This window comes from Alnus glutinosa, chromosome 1 (genome assembly GCF_958979055.1).
Source record: "Alnus glutinosa chromosome 1, dhAlnGlut1.1, whole genome shotgun sequence".
NCBI classification, from domain to species: domain Eukaryota; kingdom Viridiplantae; phylum Streptophyta; class Magnoliopsida; order Fagales; family Betulaceae; genus Alnus; species Alnus glutinosa.
Genome location: NC_084886.1, coordinates 1368514 through 1388197, shown reverse-complemented (window position 1 = coordinate 1388197; position 19684 = coordinate 1368514). Strand labels below are relative to the sequence as shown.

General features: G+C 35.8%; 2 protein-coding genes across 5 annotated transcripts; both read left to right on the top strand.

The window, feature by feature from the left end:
• The first annotated feature begins 1828 nt into the window (after nucleotides 1-1828).
• LOC133858422 (non-specific lipid transfer protein GPI-anchored 1) lies at nucleotides 1829-4774 on the top strand. The gene is made up of 2 exons (XM_062293892.1): nucleotides 1829-2303; nucleotides 4350-4774. Exons 1-2 carry the CDS (start codon nucleotides 1943-1945, stop codon nucleotides 4595-4597), a joined length of 609 nt encoding a protein of 202 aa, XP_062149876.1. The 5' UTR covers nucleotides 1829-1942; the 3' UTR covers nucleotides 4598-4774.
• A 3340-nt stretch (nucleotides 4775-8114) lies between these two features.
• Nucleotides 8115-18441, top strand: LOC133864519 (uncharacterized). Of its 4 annotated transcripts, none has more exons than XM_062300896.1 (12): nucleotides 8115-8361; nucleotides 8479-8823; nucleotides 11240-11796; nucleotides 16259-16828; nucleotides 16921-17007; nucleotides 17085-17130; nucleotides 17217-17277; nucleotides 17447-17512; nucleotides 17616-17720; nucleotides 17814-17892; nucleotides 17972-18036; nucleotides 18117-18385. In XM_062300896.1, exons 4-12 carry the CDS (start codon nucleotides 16747-16749, stop codon nucleotides 18150-18152), a joined length of 627 nt encoding a protein of 208 aa, XP_062156880.1. In that variant the 5' UTR covers nucleotides 8115-8361; nucleotides 8479-8823; nucleotides 11240-11796; nucleotides 16259-16746; the 3' UTR covers nucleotides 18153-18385. The 4 variants fall into 4 exon arrangements, with proteins under 4 accessions (XP_062156880.1, XP_062156871.1, XP_062156864.1 ...); XM_062300887.1 differs by having other exon boundaries at nucleotides 16247-16828; XM_062300880.1 differs by having other exon boundaries at nucleotides 16240-16828.
• The last annotated feature ends 1243 nt before the right edge of the window (nucleotides 18442-19684 follow it).

The following is a 19684-nucleotide window of genomic DNA, read 5'->3' as shown; positions in this document are numbered from 1 at the left end:
TTAAAATACCCTTAAAATTAAAATTTACCTAAAATACCCTTAAAATTAAACAAATAAAAAAACTAGCTGAACACAAATCATGTACGAAACTAATTGATTTTTGTGGAGCGGAATTTTAACAGATTTAAAATAGGATTGAAACGGATAGGATGGGTTTCTAAACTAGAACATGACTAGCCTAACATGTTCCCAAGACTCGATTTGAGTTGGAGCCAATTTGAACTTTTAGATATGTGTTTTATTATTAATGTTAAAAATTATATTTTTATTTCATTATTACCCGACTCAATTAATGTGACCGTACAAAAGAGATTTTTTGAATTAGTCTTAATTTTTTTTTTAAAAAAAACAATTAACACTACCATATTAGATAGTAAACTAGTAGCGATATAAAAATATGTGTTTTACATTTGTAATGATATAAAACAGTTCATAGTTCATAGGTTAGGTTTGGACAATTTTTTTTTAATATATCTGTATTATTGGGCTTGTTTGGCAAAGAACAGAATAGAACAGAATAGTGAGTTGTTAGTTTTGGAATCAGTAAAAAGTGATGATATAATATAAAATAAAAAGAATTTATATAAAAAAGTAAAAATATTTTGTATTGTAATGAATTTTTTTATTTGAATAGTAATAAAAAATTATTGCTATGATATAAAAAGTAAAAATAATAAAAATATTTTAATGTTGATTGTTATTAAAAAATATAAATAAAAAAATATATATAAATACTGACCAGCACTATTCTGTATTGTGCCGAGCTTAACAATCAAACCAATTGTTTTGTTAAAATAATTTGTTTTATTTTTATGATTGATTTATAAAAAGGGTACTTTATTATTAAAAAAAAAAAATGATAAATTTAAATTTACTCAAGCCCGGTTGGTTCTATTTATGAGTAAAAGTAACGTCAACTCTTGTATTGAGCTTTCCATGTCTACGGCCACACTAATCGAGGACGTCACGTTCTTATCCGTTGATGTCCAATCAAATTTCTGTATGTTGAATCACAGCCGTCCATACTTTCATTTCACAGGCCACACATCGACCAGAACTTATTTTCGTTTCTTGGTTAAATCAATCAACAGAGCTTCGAAAGATACACGCACATAATGAGAAATGCTTAAAATATTCATGCTGTATAATAAATAAGTAATGCTACACATCATCCTCTTGTTCATCTTTTATCCTCTCAAAATTGATGTGGCTCTTAAAATCACTATTAGATCAAAATTCAATAATGATCTATCATAAATTCAATGATAATTTTAAGAGCTACATCAATTTTGAGAGGATAAAAGGTGGACAAGAGGATGGTGTGTAGCATTACTCATAATAAATATACTATTACAAGGCATAATAGAGTGAAATTTACTTTATTATACTTTGTGATAGTGGATTTATTATATATCATGAGTAGATATATCATTTTCCTGTGCATAATATATATCACAGCTGCCACGTCTTACATAGAGCGAAACGTGTTGGAGTTTAAAAAATAAAGCAGAACCTCATTTATGGCAATTGTCCTCCTTTACAACCGTCAGCTTGTTCCTCTTAATTGCAGCCCAACTACCCTTCCAGTACCCGAATGGACCTCCATTTAGACCTCGACTGTGCCACCCTGTCTCAGTTTTTGCTGGACGACTACACCTTCATCTGAACCGTCCAAAGGGAATCGGCACAGACGTGGTCGGCCCAGATTCAATTAAAACCTCTGCTAGACTATTATCATCAACCGCCAACTACCTATTGATTACATTCTTTATAATTATTTATTTGAATTTAAAAAAATTATATATGACTGTAAAATACCATAAAATTTATCTCACTAAATAAAAATTAAATTGTTCATCATCTCCTACGCCCGTTATTATATAGCAAAGCCCTGTTGGAGATTTTGAAGTGTTCAAACCAAAGACAAAAGAAACCCAAGAGGATGAGCATAATGAAAGCCCAGTCCCATCTCATCACCTTCTTCTTGTTCTTCTTTATCTTTTTTTTCTGCGGTTTGGTTTGTAAGGTTGGTGCAGCAAGTGTGGCAGATAAGTGTACCAATGATTTGCAGAAGGTGTCTTCGTGCCTGAACTACGCGACGGGGGCTGCGAATACACCGACGAAGGATTGCTGCACTGCTGTGAAGGAAATAAGGGACAATAATCCGGTGTGCTTGTGTTACTTTATCCAGCAGACTCACAACGGTAGCCAGGAGATCAAGGGTTTGGGTATCAAGGAGTCTAGGCTGCTTCAGCTACCTACTGCATGCAGCCTAAAAAACGCTAGCATTAGTAATTGCCCCAGTAAGTTCTCTCTCTCTCGTTCTTAATGTCAAGTTCACGTTTAGCTGTCAAAAATTATTAACTTCTGTTCTGTTCTGCTGTGGATGCAACACATAGTTGATAGTTAGTTTGTCCTTAGAAAAGGTGGGAGTAATCCCGGTGTTAGAGTAAAATGTTAAAGGGCTTTTGCTAACATAAGTAGGCTAACTGGTGTCAGATCAGGTGATTTCGAGTTTCTGCTGCCAATTTAATTAGCTGCAATTAGTCCTTTGTCCAAGAACGCATTAATATTAATGTTTGGACTCTCACAGTCTTCCAACCCATTTCCTGGGATTAGAATAACATCCTTTTATGATCAAGTTTTAATGTTGTTTTTTGTACACGATAAAATCATCTACAATGTTAGATGCAACAACATAAAGTCCTGACCATGGAATCATGTCTCTAGGATTGGGTGAACTCATATTCAACTATTTTGTTGTTTATTTTTTCTTTTTCCTCAACATGGGACTAACACTCAACATGCACTCACAGCAAATCTTCAAGTTTCTTTCGCATTGACCTAACTCATCCTTGTGCATAATCATTTATAAATGTAAATTTAAAAGTGTCGTGCGTACAAGTGTTGCACTAATTATAAATCACCAAACGCAACTTTGTTATAAGAGCCATCTATGGTCTTTACTAGAGCCAAACTAAACATGATAAGGACCAATACGCTAGTTTAAGGGAAACCTAAACTATAGCTCTATGTCAATTTGTCTGCGAGAGAACCACCTAGAGGGCTTATCAAGAGTACATTAATATACATGTTTAGAAACCACTTTAACCCAAAAACTCAAAATAATGGGTTTAGGTTCGCTTATGTATATTAACTATATTAACTTTGTTTATTCCACTCACATCAGTTCGGGTGGTAAGTTCTGTTAGAATATTTAATTAATATTATATGTGGTGGCTCTTCTATGGCCATGGCTGATGGCCCTTGAGGGCTTCGCACCCCTCTTTACTATATATATCCCAGGAATGCATGCTGGTGCCAGAGAAATTTTACTTGCAAGTAAATTGCACAACTAGTGGCGGTAGTTCTTCCACAATTAATCACAATGGTCTGAATTATTAATTGAGAAATGATATTTGTACACACATCTCCAACTAAGTTTTAAATCAACCATCAAATTTGTGCCAGTCAAACTCAGAAAAATGAATAGTCCTATCTGCCTTAATTAAGAAGTAAGTTATTGTCTATCTGTCTCCTTTCCTCATTCAATTGAGGACAGTATAGTAACGTTGGGTGGTTAGGGACATTACATTTAATGGTAAGGGGCGCACTTATTCTCTACTATAATGACTTACCTAATTTATTGGCAACTTGTTGGGCCGATGGTTAATTATGCAATAACTATAGATAATGCAAAGGAGAGCTGAAATTTGAAATTTCCACAGGTAGAAAGAATATCAAGTTTTAGAAGGTGACCTCAAAATCTCAACCCCACCGGCCACCATATCTCAACTTGTTCAGAATCAAGTGGACACCATATAGATGGCAGCCTAATCAATGCTAGGAATAATACAGTTTTTATTAAATGATTTAAAATTTTTGACTTTGGCAATTTAATTAGTTAGCGACTTGTTGGTTATACACTTTTAATTATTATGGACCGTCACCTTAATTTGTAAAGAAAAAGTTGCCGTAGCTTTGCTTGCTACATGTTTTTGGTTTCTGGGTAGGTGGCAATAACTTTAATTTGTGCTTTAAGTAGTTCCTTGTCTTCATTCTCTTTTGGCCTGGTGTAAAAGCATAAGAAGATAAAGAAGTTCCAATCCTAATTTTGAGCTTTTGTTGCTCTTGCTTTCTCTTTAGTCTTTACTAAAGCAAAATGAAGAAAGATAGTACTCTCTAATCTCTATATATATTGCTTTCCAGTTATATGTTCACTTTGCTGGTAAGGAGTCTAGACTCTAGAGTCACTTTGCTTTTAAGATTTTTCTTTTTTTTTTTAGATGAATTATTTTCTTTATTTTGGTATGCTAATTACTTTGCATTGTACCTTTTTCTTTGGACAGGTCTGCTAGGACTATCTCCTAGCAGCCCAGACGCTGCAATATTTACAAATGCTTCTTCATCAGGAACACCCACTCCAACGACAGGAGCATCATCGTCAAACGAGACAGCTAAGGGTGTCCGTATTGGATCTGGGCTTGGACCCAATTCGGCTGGGCTGATGGCGACTGCTATAACCATCTTCTTTCTCTTTGCTTTCCCAGTTGGGTCTGGGTCTGGGTCTGCCGCTACCTTTGACACACGAGGATGATGAAGTTTCACCTAACACGAGTACTAGCGAAGCTTCCTTTTTCTTGGTTGTTCTAATCGCGACCTTTTAGGACTTCAATACTCGATTGTCTTTGCATCATGTTGTTTTTGATGACTCGCTGTTACATTATCTTAATTTGCTATGTGTTCCGTAATTAGCAACCTTTTTTTAAATTGAGGGCCTCTGTCATTGGGTGCGGTAGTGTTGCAAATTTATTAGCAGTCAGCCACAGAGCCACTATATGTTTTGTGGACTGTCTTTCCTAGATAACGATCCTCTCCATTTGGAGTGAAGGGGAGAGATTCATGTCATAGTTATGTTGGGGGATCAATATTATTTATAATTATTTATTCGAATTTAAGATAATTTAGACCGGTAATTGTGAAAAATTATTTATGAGACCTATTTGACCAAATAAAAATTGTATTGTTCAATTACTTATTCGGTCAGGTGGGTCTTATAAATGGTCTTTCATATAAATGGTCTTTCATAATTACCTATCCGAATTTTTTTAAATTCAAAAAAATAATTATAAATGATCCTACCATAATGTCACGTTATTTAAAATTCTTAAAATAACATGGTAACATACCCTACGTGACACTATATTAGATGTAACAATCACTAAATAATTCTTTGCAAAGGTGGCCTGAGACATTTTGGCCTCTGAGTCGGGCTTATTCTATATTAGCTAACATTTAAGCCCAAGTTACTTAAAAAAAAAAAAAAAAAAAAAAGCCCAAGTTGGGGGCTGGCCGAAGAAGAGTCGTACTTCTACCCGGCGACCGGATTAGCTCAATTGTGTTGAAGGTTTATCTCCTTTTTAAGGTCGTAAAATATTTTCAGTTAATTTTTTTTTCCCAAAATAATTAGTTATTTTTTGTTTTTTGTATGTAATCTTGAAAATGTTTTCAAAAATATTTGTCAAATTAGCTCATACGAAAAGTTACGAAATAATTCTTATAGTTTTCTGGCATTCTTGAGACAAAAAAAAAAAGAAAAAGAAAAAAAAAGAAAAAAGAAGATGTACCCCGAAATAGTGTGTGGCTGGAAAATTGTAAAACGAGGAAAAACTTTATAACGAAATGGGGTTTTCAGTTTTCACATTCTTCGTCAACCTACTCTCCATGCTGGAGAACGTTACAATAGGATCTATGATCTATCTATTAGCAGCTTGATTTTTGTATGAACTATTTAGAAGGGCAATGAATTTTGTAATACACTTTTAACCAACTTTCGGTACATATACAGGATACACTCAATGTATGGAGACAACTAACACCCCACAACTCTGGATGAACATCTCAAAGGTGAAAGTTGAGCAAAAATGCAGCAAGCAAAATTAGTTGCAGCCCATGATGAAAATTAAGAGTACTAACAAGAGAATTCATATAATTTGGCTCATCATAACTAGCTTTTGAGGGAATTGGAGAAACTAAGAGACATACACAGAAGTTGATGGATTTCATTCTAAACTAATGAGTCTACAGCCCGCCCATATAAGATGTTTTTAAAGCTTAGATCTCGATTTGTGAAATCTAAAAGATTAAAAAGAAGAGTTTGTCTATACGTAGGACGAGGGTCTGGGTCAGACCCTCGTCCTACGTGGCACATTCTTTATATATATATATATATATATATATATATATATATATATATATATATATATTTTTTTTTTTTTTTACTTTTTGATTAAAAAAAAAAAAACGAAAATTCCTCAAAATATAGAATACTCATATGCCCTTTCCTTCCCCCCATTTTCAGAAAATTTTCATCCCAAAATTTCAAAATCCTCTCCAAAACTCACCCCACTCCACCGCCCACGACCACTGAAGTTTGCCGTCCACCGCTCTTCGCCGCCCACCAGCTCCGGCCATTTCCCAAATCTTCCCCTCTCCACCGTACATCTCCACCGTCCAACGAATCGACCGCCGCCCAACGCCACCCATCGACGACCGCCGCTCTTCGCCGCCCAGGAGCTTCAGCCACTGACCCTCGTCCTCCGTATAGACGAACTCGTGAGAGAGAGGGAGAGAGACTGAGAGTGCCGTTGCGCCTCACCACCGATACTCCGTCGCCGTTTCCAGCTCCGCCGCCCGCTTCTCCGGCAGCCTCCAGCCAACTCATTTGTCGCTTGCTTCTGTCACTTGCTTCGGTACCACACACTCTCTCTCTAGTCTCTGTCTCTCTGTGTGCATATATAGAGTATAGAATATACAGACCCCGGTCTTTTAATCGCTGATTTGCACTTCAGCTGCACCGGTAACAAATTTTGTATGGAAAATTTCATTTTTTTTTTTGGTAAAGGTTTGATTTTTCAGCTGGGTATTCTTTTTCTGCCTCAAAGGTTTTCTTTATTTTGAACTTTTTATCACAGTTTGAAGTTTTTGTTTCTGGGTTTTGTTGGAATTGTTGTTTCTTGTGGGTTCTTATGCTTATAGTAATTCCTGAGAGGGGATTTCTTTGAAATTACTGCGCTTTTTGTGATTGAGGTTTTTGCTTGGTTTAAATGTGAATCGGGTATCTTGATGGTATGTAAAAATGGAATTGTTGTTTCAAAGACATGATTGTTGTAGAAAGAATAAAGAAATCCTTGAAAAAGAATGTTTAAATGCAACCAGTGGATAGTTAAAGTGCTGAGTCGGATACAGGTTGTTCTGAAGAGGTTGGTCTCTAAAAAACGGAGAAAGGTAGTGATTGGCTGATTGCCAAAAAGAGGGTGTAGGTGAAGAAAACAAGATATAAGAAAAGAAAAGAAAAGAGAAGCAGTAATGGCAATATTCAGATTTATCCTGTTATTGTGGCGCAGTAGAATTTCAAGGATTTGAGGTTTGCAAGCCTGGGTATTTTCTCTGCAGCCAGGCGTTCGTTTTCGATACAGGCTTTGTTCATACCCTACCAGCTTCAGCTTCGTTTTTGCCGTTGTATATGGTCTCCGGCATATATAGCCGTACGTATGTGAAGACTGAAGAGTCTCTCTCTTTCCGCGGGAGATTTGTCTGTCTAGACCAAGGTTTTTCTGTACAGATTTCGTTCCTGATCCTGCCGTGTATATGGTCCTCCGGTAATTCTCTAATCTCTGTGATTGGTAGTTCCATTCAAGATTTATAGTATATATAGCAGTACTCGATCTGCGAAGAATCTCCGTTACTTTCTCTGACTTTGTCTTTCTAGATTAAGGTCTACTAAGGTGGGGTTTGACGAGCACGGCGCATGCGGCTCGCTCATGGAACGATGCCCGGACTACTTCTGGAAGACTGGAAGTCCGATGGTGGTCGACGGCGACCCCTACTGCCTCCCCCTCTTGGAAGTTGGAAGAGGAAGCTAGGGCACCCGCTTGGACCGTCCAAGACTCCAAAATTAATTAATTACGTAATACGTCGTTATGTGTGCACCCAATTGGCAGGAAAAGCGGTAAGGGCAAAACCGTAAACATCCATTCATTTTTGTTCTTCCCCTTAATAGTTAAAAAGATAGAAGAAAAAGAAAAAAATAAAAACAAAAACAAAAACAAAAACAAAAACAAAAACAAAGCTCTAGCCTCTAGGTCTACGCGTGAGGATCTCTAATAAGTTCCTTTTCTTATATTATTCATCATCGTGATCGAGAATCCTAAGCGTCTACGCCTAAATACCTTCGTCAGCTTCACGCGCCTCCTTCCCCTCCGGTCTGCCACCAGTCTTTCATTGGAACTTCCTCACCGTGCACCGCTTTTTGCTTAAACCAGATTTGATGTCAGATCTATCATTTGCTATAGCAGCCTGGTATCAGATCTATTATTGTCTTACGTTTTGTCCTTTTGCTTGAAACTAGAATTAATATTTTCTTTGCTTCCGAGAAAGAAATAATATTGATATTCCGTTTCTGGAAATTTTTTGCAGCCACGGTCTGACATTGGTCGTGGGCAGATGGCGGAAGATCAAGGCTCTAGGGGGCAAGGGTTGGATTCGGATCTCTTGCAATTTTCTGTCAACGAGAGGAGAGGATAATAGCACGGGTTGTGAGAGGAGATCTCCTGTCGAGCAGGAGTGTGGACTCCCTGGCTTTCACTCTCAAATAATAGAGATCCACAATTATAGGAGATCCCGACCCCTAAACTATAAGGGGATGACGCAAAATCTAGAGACAAGGCAGCAAGATAGACAGAAGGAGATGGAGAGCTTATGGGATGATAAAGGATGAACTCTAGGAGTGAATACTGATTTCGTCTGGATGCAGCACAAACGGTATGAAACTCAATGAAATTTTATAATTGAATTTGGTGTTATTTTTTTATTTTATTTTTTTTTGTATAGTAATTTAGTACAAATAGATATACCTAGACAATTGGTCGGTCTATATGCATATACTTTAAGTTTAAAAGGAAGGGGATGCGTATGATAGGATTATAAGGTCACAAATACAATTTAATTGTTACAATAGTGATATAGATGGAGCTAATTCTCTTTCTCTCACCACTGGTGGTGGTGGTTTAGTGGTCTTAAAAGAATTCCCGTGAGGTTAGGCAAGCACTAGGGTGTGAGTTTGAATCCCGTAACGAGAATCACTCATTTCTGATTAGTATTAGCTACATTGGACTCCACGAGGCCTGGGTCAGGCTATGACTCAATTGGCATTGAGAGAGCGTCTACGGTTTTTCGTCGTCTAGCTCATCCTTAGCGATTCCCTGCGGTAGGTGATAGGATAGTAATGCCCAAATAAAATAGACATAGCTAATACCATCGAATTTTATTTTTTTTAAAAAAAACACAAGACTAGCGTTGGGTTGGTCTGGCAGTGACCCCGCCGTGGCCCGTGGGTCACTAGACCCATGCCAAGGTGACACACGGCTGGGTCACCTTATGACCCAGCGTGGGTCAAACCTTAGACCCACGGGTATCCATACCCAATATATATTTTTTAAAATAAAAATGAAAAAAAAATTCATGAGGATATTTTCGTCATTTTCAAGGTGACCCTACCGTGGGTGACTAGACCCGCGCCAAGGTGACCCGACTGAGTCACCTTATGACCCAGCATGGGTCATCACCAGACCCTCAATCGTAGACCCACGGGTATCCATAACCAATATGTCTTTTTTTTTTAAATAATCATGAGGATAATTTCATCTTTTTCAAGGGGGCCGTCAAACCCTAACGAAGGGTGATATTGCATCAAATTAGAAGTTCGAATGATGAAATTGAGAGTTTTTGAACTTTAGAAAAGTCATTTGAAAACAAATAGAAGTTCAAGGGAATTTTGTAAAGTTTCCACAATTTTTATCTATGAACATCTTTTACATTTGATATTAGAAGATAATCTAGAATAGAGAACAAAGGCATGAACGAATATTGTGAAGAGACCAGCATGTATGATTGACTAAAGGAGAAAGTTGGACAAATGACAAATGCTGAGGAAAAGAAAAAAGAAAAAAGAAAAAAGAAAGGGAAAAATACACATAATCCCCTCAAACTACCACCTTATTGTCAATGTCCCTTTAAACTACTAATTGTGTCAATATCCTTCTCAAACTACCAAAAATGTTAATGTCCCCTTAAGACCAACAAAAAGATGAAAATGACCCTAAACTTTTTTTTACGATTTTTTAAAATAAAAAACGTAAAAAGACCAATTTTTTTTTTAAAAGAAAAAATAACTGAAAAAAAAAGAAAAACTTATTTTATTTTTATTTTTTTGGTATAACTTTCTGTTATTTAAGATTTTTTTTTAAAAAAAAATTAAAAATTTATGAGGGGTATTCTTGTCATTAAGGGGACATCGACATTTTTCGGTAGTTTAGGAGGGGTAAATTGACGCAATTGGTACTTTGAAGGAACATTGTCAATGAAGTGGTAATTTGGAAGGGATTATGTGTACTTTTCCCAATAAGAAATTATGACTTTATGTCACTTATATATATATATATATAAAAAGAAATGATGACTTCATGTCCTAAACAATAGGTGCATGATTCAGCCTATATCTATGATTTTGGTATGGAAAAGCGAGTGATAGAGCCCTGCCTTGATTTCTGAGACCTGCCTATATCTAAACAATAGGTGCAATCTGACGCAAACAAGAAAGACAAATGGGAGGGACTCCGAGGTTATGGGCCTCAGGATGAACCCTGTGGGTTTGAGAGCCCATAGGACCGGGATGGACTACTTAGCATGCCGTAATAATAAATGGCGAGAGTTGTGCGTATTCGAGTGACATGTGCTCTATTGTTTTGTTTTTTGTTTAATTATTTAAGAACCAAAAAAATTAATTCCTAGATTTTCATGTGATTTCAATTTAATTTTTGAATTTTCAATTTCAGCAATTGATCCTTGGTTTTTCTTTTTCAAATAGATCCCTCCATTGGTATGCCATAGTGAATAGCCTAGGCACCTAATTGTTGAAATTAAAAACCAAAAGGCTAAATTAAAATCGCATGAAAACCTAAGAATGAAATTTGATTTATCCCTTAATTAATACGAATAAATATATTTGGTTAGTTGGTCTATATGGATATACTTCAAATTTGAAAGACATTGAATACTTGCGTTTCTAAGGTCCCAAATATAACTTAAAATGTACTGGTTGTGATATAATAGACAAAACTATTCTTTTCTTCTTCTTTTTTTTTTTTTTTTTTTTTGATAAGTAATTTGTTGGATCCAGGTGGCACTGACCCGGTATCCTTCCACTACCAGGAGCGGGAAGTACTCGCTGCTCTGTGAAACCAGCCTCACGCATAGCCCTCCACACCCTTCCACTCTAGGAACCACGTGACCCAGAGCTTCGCCCAAGCCATGGGGATCAACTCTCAGCTTGGAATGGGCGGGCCAGTAAGTAGCCACTAAGAATCGACCAGTTGGGCTTGGACAGAGTCTCATCACATTAGTGCCTCTATTCTTTTTCCTAGATATAAGACCGTTAAAGGGAATTGTTATAACTCTGATTCAATGGAACACCAACTACAATTGAAAAACTAATTTAAGGGAAGACACAAAAGCTCAAGAGAAGGATGAACTATGATTATGGGCCTCCAGGATGAACCATAGGGCTGTCAATGCAGGACCCGTAAAGATGAATTGGTCCTTGACCTAGCTCCCAACAGCCCCAGCTGCCCGTCACTTCTTCTTCCTCAACTGCAGCCATCACTTCATCATCCTATGCTAAAGCTCAAGAGAAGGCAAAAAAGAAAAGAAAAAGAAAAGACCCAAGGGTACTGCAAGGTACGTAGCTCCTATCATTTTAATTTCTGTTGCGAACTTACTGCATTTTCTCCCTCTTAGTAATTATACATTCAGCCCCTTACAGTTTCTCTTAATGTTCATGGAATGACAGCCCTCATGATATTATGATCTCCTGCACCTACTCAACAACTATTACATATTTATCGTTAAGCGCGCACACATATATTTTAGCATCTAACCTGAGATGTGCTGATGTTAGAGATTCTGAATGCAATAGAAGTGTTTAGTGTCTCAATTCATATATTTTGTTGGTCCCCCCCCCCCCCCCCCCCCCCATCTGTGATTAAAACAAGGAAAAAATCTTGGGCTTATTTTGTATTTCTTTATTATTAGTGACACAAGATGAATTTATGGACATCCAAATTTTGGAAAAATCTGTCATCTTCACTGCCCTTTGGTATGATAATGCTTTTGATAGGTATAGATGTAAATTGTGAAATGGGTAAAATCATTTACCGCATCGTAGCCGGTCTTTTCCTTGAACTCAAACTCAAATCCTTTTCCCATTTTTCTAACTATTTGTGATTCACTCTTGTTTCACCCTCTCTCTCTCACTCTCAACATCTAGGTTTATATTCTTTCACTGTCTTTATATTGTATCTAACTTGAACAATAATGGCAGCCGTCATTGTTGCCACCCTAGACAATTGTAGCTGTGCCTCATGATATTGTCCCCAATGGATGAGTTAAAACAAATAATATGATCCTTAAATCTTTAACAGGTGGGGTACTTGCTCTACTAATTGGATGTTTTTAGGGCATAACATTGTTTTATAAATTGGTTTGGAGGATTGTTCTAAATGGTGACTTTAACTACCCTATGGAAGGGACTTCATGCTTTACTAAGCTGAAATTTGATTGGGTAAGATGCCCGATATGGAGGAAAAAGTGATTAGTAGGGAACAATTATGAATTGTGTATGGTTAAATGACAAACAAACAAAAGTTTAAAGATTCGTTACTTTTTTTTTTCTTTCTTTCTTTCTTTCTTCTTTTTTTTTTTTTTTTTTTTTTTTTTTTTTTTTTTTTATCATTACCATGGTCTTCCTTATTCTTCTTGTCTTCATCTCATTTTCCTATATCACCAAGGGGGAGAAAACATTGCTTTCATGACACATGTTTGTCCCAGAATTTTGGGTTGAAGTCCAATTTCTGCTTTGATGGTGTATCTTACAGTTTGACAAACGATTGACAACTACAACAAACTCATCTACCTGCTGATTACAGCAAATGATACTACAATCCAAACATAAAACAGTAAATAGTGCCCAAAGAGCATTCCTAATGAACTTACCAAACTTTAGATAAATTTTAGTTAGAAAACCCATTTTTGCCATTTTAACTAGCAACATCCCAAAAATACCTCACGTCAAACTTTCTAAATCTTTCTCTACTTCATTTAAATACTTTTTTGTCTTTATTATTTCTTTATTCTTTATTCCAACAGTCATATTTTTCCATTGTTGTGGATAATAGCCCCTAATTCTTTGCATTCGCACAAAAGTTAAGATCCTTCAAGATTTAGAATTTCACCAGTCAATAATAGAACAAAACGAAATGAAATTGAATAAAGCTCAATCAATGCACTAAATCACATTGCAATACAAATAATCTTACATAACACATCACTTTGATGGTTTACATCGAAGGTTTAAAATGTAAAAAATAAATTAAGATAGACGTGCAACTAGAGCATTACTAGTGAACTAGCTATTCCCTAGCTAAAATTTGACTAGAAAAAGTGAGTTCTAGTTTAGCTAGCTACTTTTCAAAAGCACTACACATTCAACTCTCTATTATCTTTCTCTATTCCATTTAAATCTCTTCTTTATTCCTTCTTTAATTTTATTTTAACAAACAAACCTAACAATTCATAGCCTACCTAAACCTGAAACAAAATGAAATCATTTTTACGAAAATGAATTTTCACAATCGAACAATCAATGCGAAACTCTCAAATCATGGCCTGTCCGAAACCATTTTCATACACAAACTAGAAACACAAATTGAAGCTTAAACCAAACTCAATCCCTGAAATTCACAAATCCAGCCGCCCAATCAACCCCACAAACGCACACTGCACAAAAACTAAAACTACAAAATTCAAGCTTAAACAAAATTAATTCCTTGCAATTCACAATCCCAACCACCCAAAATACCCCCACAAAAACTCGAAGCTAAAATCCTTCAACCAAACTCAACTCCTGAAATTCACAAACCTAGCTGCCCAATCAACCTCACAAACTCGCTCCTAAAGAGAGAGAGAGAGAGAGCAATATGATCAAACTGAATCTCATGGATTCCCACTCTCAGATCTTGAGCAAACTATAGCCACAACCATAGTAATATCCGTTTCTTTTCCCAAAGATTTCCTCCCTTTCCCTCAAGATTCTCCCTCTTTCTTCCACGAATCTGCTAGCTCCATTACCACCTCTTTCTCGTCTGTTTTGAGTGTTAGTAACAAAACAAGCGCCAGTATTTTAATATAAGTGCCAACAAATAAGGGTCGGTATAGGGCTGATTTTCTGTAGTATGTTGTTCGCTAGAAGTAGCGAAGGATTCTGACACGAGGCAAATTTACTGTAACAATGACGAGCTCGCTGCGGGTGGTATTCTGAAGGAGCTTGACAAAATCTGGCTAAAAACTTGTTTTGTTGAGCTCACTAGGAAATGCTCTCACATGATAGTTTCTATGGTAGTTAAAACAGACTATCGAATCCGCATTCTTGGACCTAGGAGAAGAACAACAAACAAGACAAAAGAGCATAAAGAAAGAGAGAAACCAAGCCCGAGCTGTTAAATATGTACGGTGTATATTCAACCTCACTGTAAGATTTTGTTAGAGATGAATCCTTTCTATCAATGATCAAATGACACAAAAAGGTTTTGATAAATTAAACATGCAAATGGTTGGTCTCAGATTGTAGACATCACTCCCAACTTGACCTTAAAAAGGGAGGTATAATTTCAGCTAGAGCTTATTGGCACAATCAACTAAAAGAATGCCATGTGATCATTCATTCAGAAACCTATATGTTAGCACAACAAATTGGCATCAACAAACTCTAAACTAAAATCCACAACCTTTCAAAAAAAAAAAAGTAAGTCCTAATTCTCTTTTCCAAAATTTAAATTTTCATCAAGAGACAACAGTAATTCTAAGAAAATTAGCTACTACGCAACGTTAAGAAAATTAGTTACTATGCAACATTAAGACTGGCAATAAGACATGACATGCAATTATGAGGCACTAGCAAGCTTATATTAGATTTTGTAAAAATTGACCTCCTGTCTAATAATGATTATGATGATGATGATCACAATAGGAAACCTTCATATTCACTTATAAAAAAAAATAGGAAACCTTCATATTCCACAAAGAGCCAGTTTTCCGGGAGCTAAAAAGGCCATGTTTTAAAGTTTTATTTTCTTCTTCGTGTCTTCCTTCATCTCATTGAATGTTCAAATGTGGCAATAGAATTCCAATAGCTAACTCAAAATTAGCTAAATGGATCTTAGATTATTAACTTAGTAGTGCTAGCAAGTTTAATCTACTATTTATTCATGAAGAAAAAAAAATTATTGTAGGATTTAAAGCTGACATATAACTGTGCTTCTACTATTTTGGGTGACCAGGTGCAGGATACAAATTCTCTTACTTAAGAGAATGGCAAATGGGAAGGGCATCCTGGTATATAGCTAGACATTTTCCTTGGCCTTCAACTATACTCCACCATTAATTACGTTTGTTGTACTATGTAGCTCAAAGAATTTCTAAATTCATGCATATCCAAATTCCTATGCGTGAGAAGTATCATTGGCAAATCTAAAGTTACCACGAAGAAGGGAAAAACATATGGTAAATATCTTGAAAACATTAATTTAAGCTTAATTAGATATCTTGTAATAATATTGGTTTAATCTTAATCAGATATATGTTATTTTGTAATAAATGCAGGACCTGTGAGGGGACAACTATCAAATTGGGATAGACCTCGTCGTGGAGCCTTTAGCGAGGCATCCGAGGTGATGGCAACACCACGACGAGGTCTATCCCAATTTGATAGTTGTCCCCTCACAGGTCCTGCATTTATTACAAAATAACATATATCTGATTAAGATTAAACCAATATTATTACAAGATATCTAATTAAGCTTAAATTAATGTTTTTAAGATATTTACCATATGTTTTTCCCTTCTTCGTGGTAGCTTTAGATTTGCCAATGATACTTCTCACGCATAGGAATTTGGATATGCATGAATTTAGAAATTCTTTGAGCTACATAGTACAACAAACGTAATTAATGGTGGAGTATAGTTGAAGGCCAAGGAAAATGTCTAGCTATATACCAGGATGCCCTTCCCGTTTGCCATTCTCTTAAGTAAGAGAATTTGTATCCTGCACCTGATGCCTCGCTAAAGGCTCCAGGAGGTTGTGTAGGATTAGGAGTACGTGTGCGGGATGAAAATGGCATGCCTATTTCTTGCCAATTAAGCTGGAATTTTCAGAGAGGTGATGTGGTGAGGATGGAGATGCTGGGAATTCTAAATGGACTCCTTATCGCTAAGCCATGTTATAAGGATGTTTTGGTGCAAACAGACTGTGGAGATGCTAAAGATCTGCTAACTACAAAGTAGCACTCGAGCACGTGCAATGCCTGAAGTAGTCCATTCTAAGCGTTTGCTTGCAAGGGGAAATTGTCGTCCTGCTTTCATTTTTCGCCACATGAACATGCCCGCTGACTTTTTGGCGAGGTATGCTAGATGTTTGAAAGAACACGGCTAGTATGAAGAAACTGAAGAGATATACATAAATAAAAGCGGGTTGCAAGTGGTTAAGAAGATTAGTTCTGACAGCATCTATTTTGAAAATTGTATTCCTTCTGAGAGGTTCTTGAATATGAAGCTGGAATCCATTATTACACTACCATGCCAGATGGATTGAAATCAATTATTGAGGTTGAAGTGGTGAGGACATTGAGAGACACCTTAATATTATGCTGGACACATGGTATGCTCTTTATTAGTTAAGTGTTTCATAAATAGTCTTTTCACAAGGTATAATTATATTTAATTCATCTTTTGTTTTGGGTTTCCATTTAGATTTGACAAAGTGCATAAGCATGGGTGCACTGAAATGCTTTTTCATAGAATTGCGAAGAGATGATGTGTTAGTGGAACAACTCGAAGGTATGTTATCACTTGACATTGACATCATATTTACTTTCATAAACATATCTGCTAACGTATATACCTTTCCAATTCAGTTAGAGTTAAATACAACAATTATCGTGAAGAACTCTCTGATTTTAGGTAAACATCTTGAATCTTAAGCATCTTGAATCTCAAATTATATTGAACAAAGTGTAATGTATTATATCAAATTTTGACATTATTAGATTCAATAGACTGTTATATAACTTGGAAGTGCTCGGTCAGCTGCCTGACACTCCTGATAAGGTATGTTTCAAAAAACTTAAAATATTTTTAAATTTTTAAGTGAGACAATTAACACTATTATTTTTTTTAAATACAAGTTTGAGAAGATTATGATTATTTTTTGTTTATTATGTCAATAGTATTGATTTGTTCTCTCTCACTTTTATCATTTTTTTATTAATGCGAGAAGGTTACAGCAACATTACTCATTCGATTCTACGAGATGTCTGCGCAAAAGGAGTTGGAGATTCAAGATGTAAGTTGTTAAATTTTATTTGAGTTTAATGATGCAAGTTTAAGCTAATATAAGTTAAAATTTTAGTTTGGCCCATGATTGAGTGTTTACTCTAATAAAACAGATAAAAGAGAGAGTTGTTTGGGTGCCCAAGGGTGAAATTGAGCTTCCAGCAGTCTATTTGGACTTGGGAAGGTACAAAGTTGGCGACGCAGAACTCTATGTTGGGGTAATAAGTCACTAAATTTTATTTTTCTTAGTTAGTATATAACTTTGGTTTATGCTTAAGATTAACTATTCTTTTTGTTTTTGTTATACTTAGATAAGAACGAATCTTGCACAAGGCTATATTTATCCAAGTTATCGGGAAGGCAAGAAGAAATATTTGGAATATAAAGAAGGTAATAGTTGTTAGTTTGGAAAAAAGTTTTGTCATAAAAAATTTATTGACTTATTTTATAAAATTAAATCTACCTTCAGCCCTAAAGAAAGTTGATGATATGGATCTGGGCAAGTTCTTCGAAGTTGAGGATGGCGCTTATTTGGTAGGTTGAAGTTAATCTTTTGTACTTAGTTTATTCCGTTAAGAATATATGTAATTCTGAAAACATTGGCCATTATGCAGGTTGAAGGAGATGTCGTCCATCAAGAGGTCGAATGAAAGTCGAAGGGAATTGTCCATCTTTGGCGGAATGCATGCAACTAAAAGTCTTAATTTTTGTATTTAGTTTATTAGCTTAGACAATCTTAATAACACTTTTAACCAAACCATTAGTGGCTTTTGTGCTCAACTGATATCGAGGTAGGTCTGCCATATTGCTTAATTAATGCTTACCCATGCTACAGAAAATATAGTACTGTTAATTTTTAGTTCTTAAAGACATTTTCCTTTTACCCTTTGTAACCCTTCCCCAGTATCAATTAAAAAGAAAAAATGGACTTCTGCGTGACTGATGCGATATTAGCCTCTTCTTCAGCTACACAAAATGCTATATATTGTACCATTAGCGTCGGTGGTTAGCTGGTCTCAAAGAAAACTTTTATGAGGCGGGACATGCATTAGGGTATGGGTTGGGTTGGGCTGGTCTCAAAAGAAATACTTACGAGGTTGGACATGTATTAGGGTATGGGTTGGACTTTCTGTAAGGGAGAATTACTTATACAGGCCTGATTAATATTTGTCGCATTGAGAACCCTAATATCTTGATGGGGCTAGATCTAAAATCAATGGCGTCGTAGAGAATGACGAGTATTTTGGACGCCTATTTCGACAAATTCACAAGTGATTTACCTTATTACCATTTCATCCGATGGTATTCTATGTCCAAGGACTATCTTCAAGTGTTGTGTTTATCCAAAAACCAATACTAACAGATTATGTAAACCTCTTATAGTAATTATTTTTATTTAATATCACCTAATTTTTCATCTCCATCGGATTAGGTTCAAAAGAAATAAAATACAATAAATAAATAATGACAAGGAACTCATCTAAAGTATGACAACTTCGAGTATTCACTCATATTAGGTAAGCTTTTGACATGTGTAAAGCGTCTCATTCACAAGGGTGAGTAATAACAATAAGCTTTTGACACCAACGACTTATTTGCACCCAATGAGATTTGAACAGTAGACCTTATGGAATGGGTACTACAAATATCAAAAGGCCCTTATCACTTGAGTCAATCCATTGGGATTGGTACAATACGAGTGTGTTTGATAAAATGTCTTTTACGTGAATTTTTTTTTAATAACAATAAGAAGTGATTGATGTGATATAAAGTTGAAAGAATTTGTATGAAAAAATGAAAAAATTTTGTTTTATAGTGTGTATTTTTGTTTAAATAATAATAAAAAACAATTGATATGAGATACAAAAGTGAAAAAAATTTTAGAGAATAGTAAAGGTAGAGGCAAAATTTTTGCCAAACAAGCTCTTGCTACCGTTAGTAGCAAAATATTGTTATTTTCTGTAACACAATGCCCAATTATTTTCTTATTTCTCTTTCATCTTCTCTCCCTCTCTCTCTCTCTCTCTCCTTCGGTTGCTCAACGCTCATTTCACCGACACCGTCGGCTCCTCCCCCTCTCCTCTCCTGCGAATATGAGGGATTGAGTGTGTTGTGTGGGTGGAAAAATGAATATTAAGACTTGAACTAAATTGGGATTTGGAGGATCTGAAATGGGTTTTCA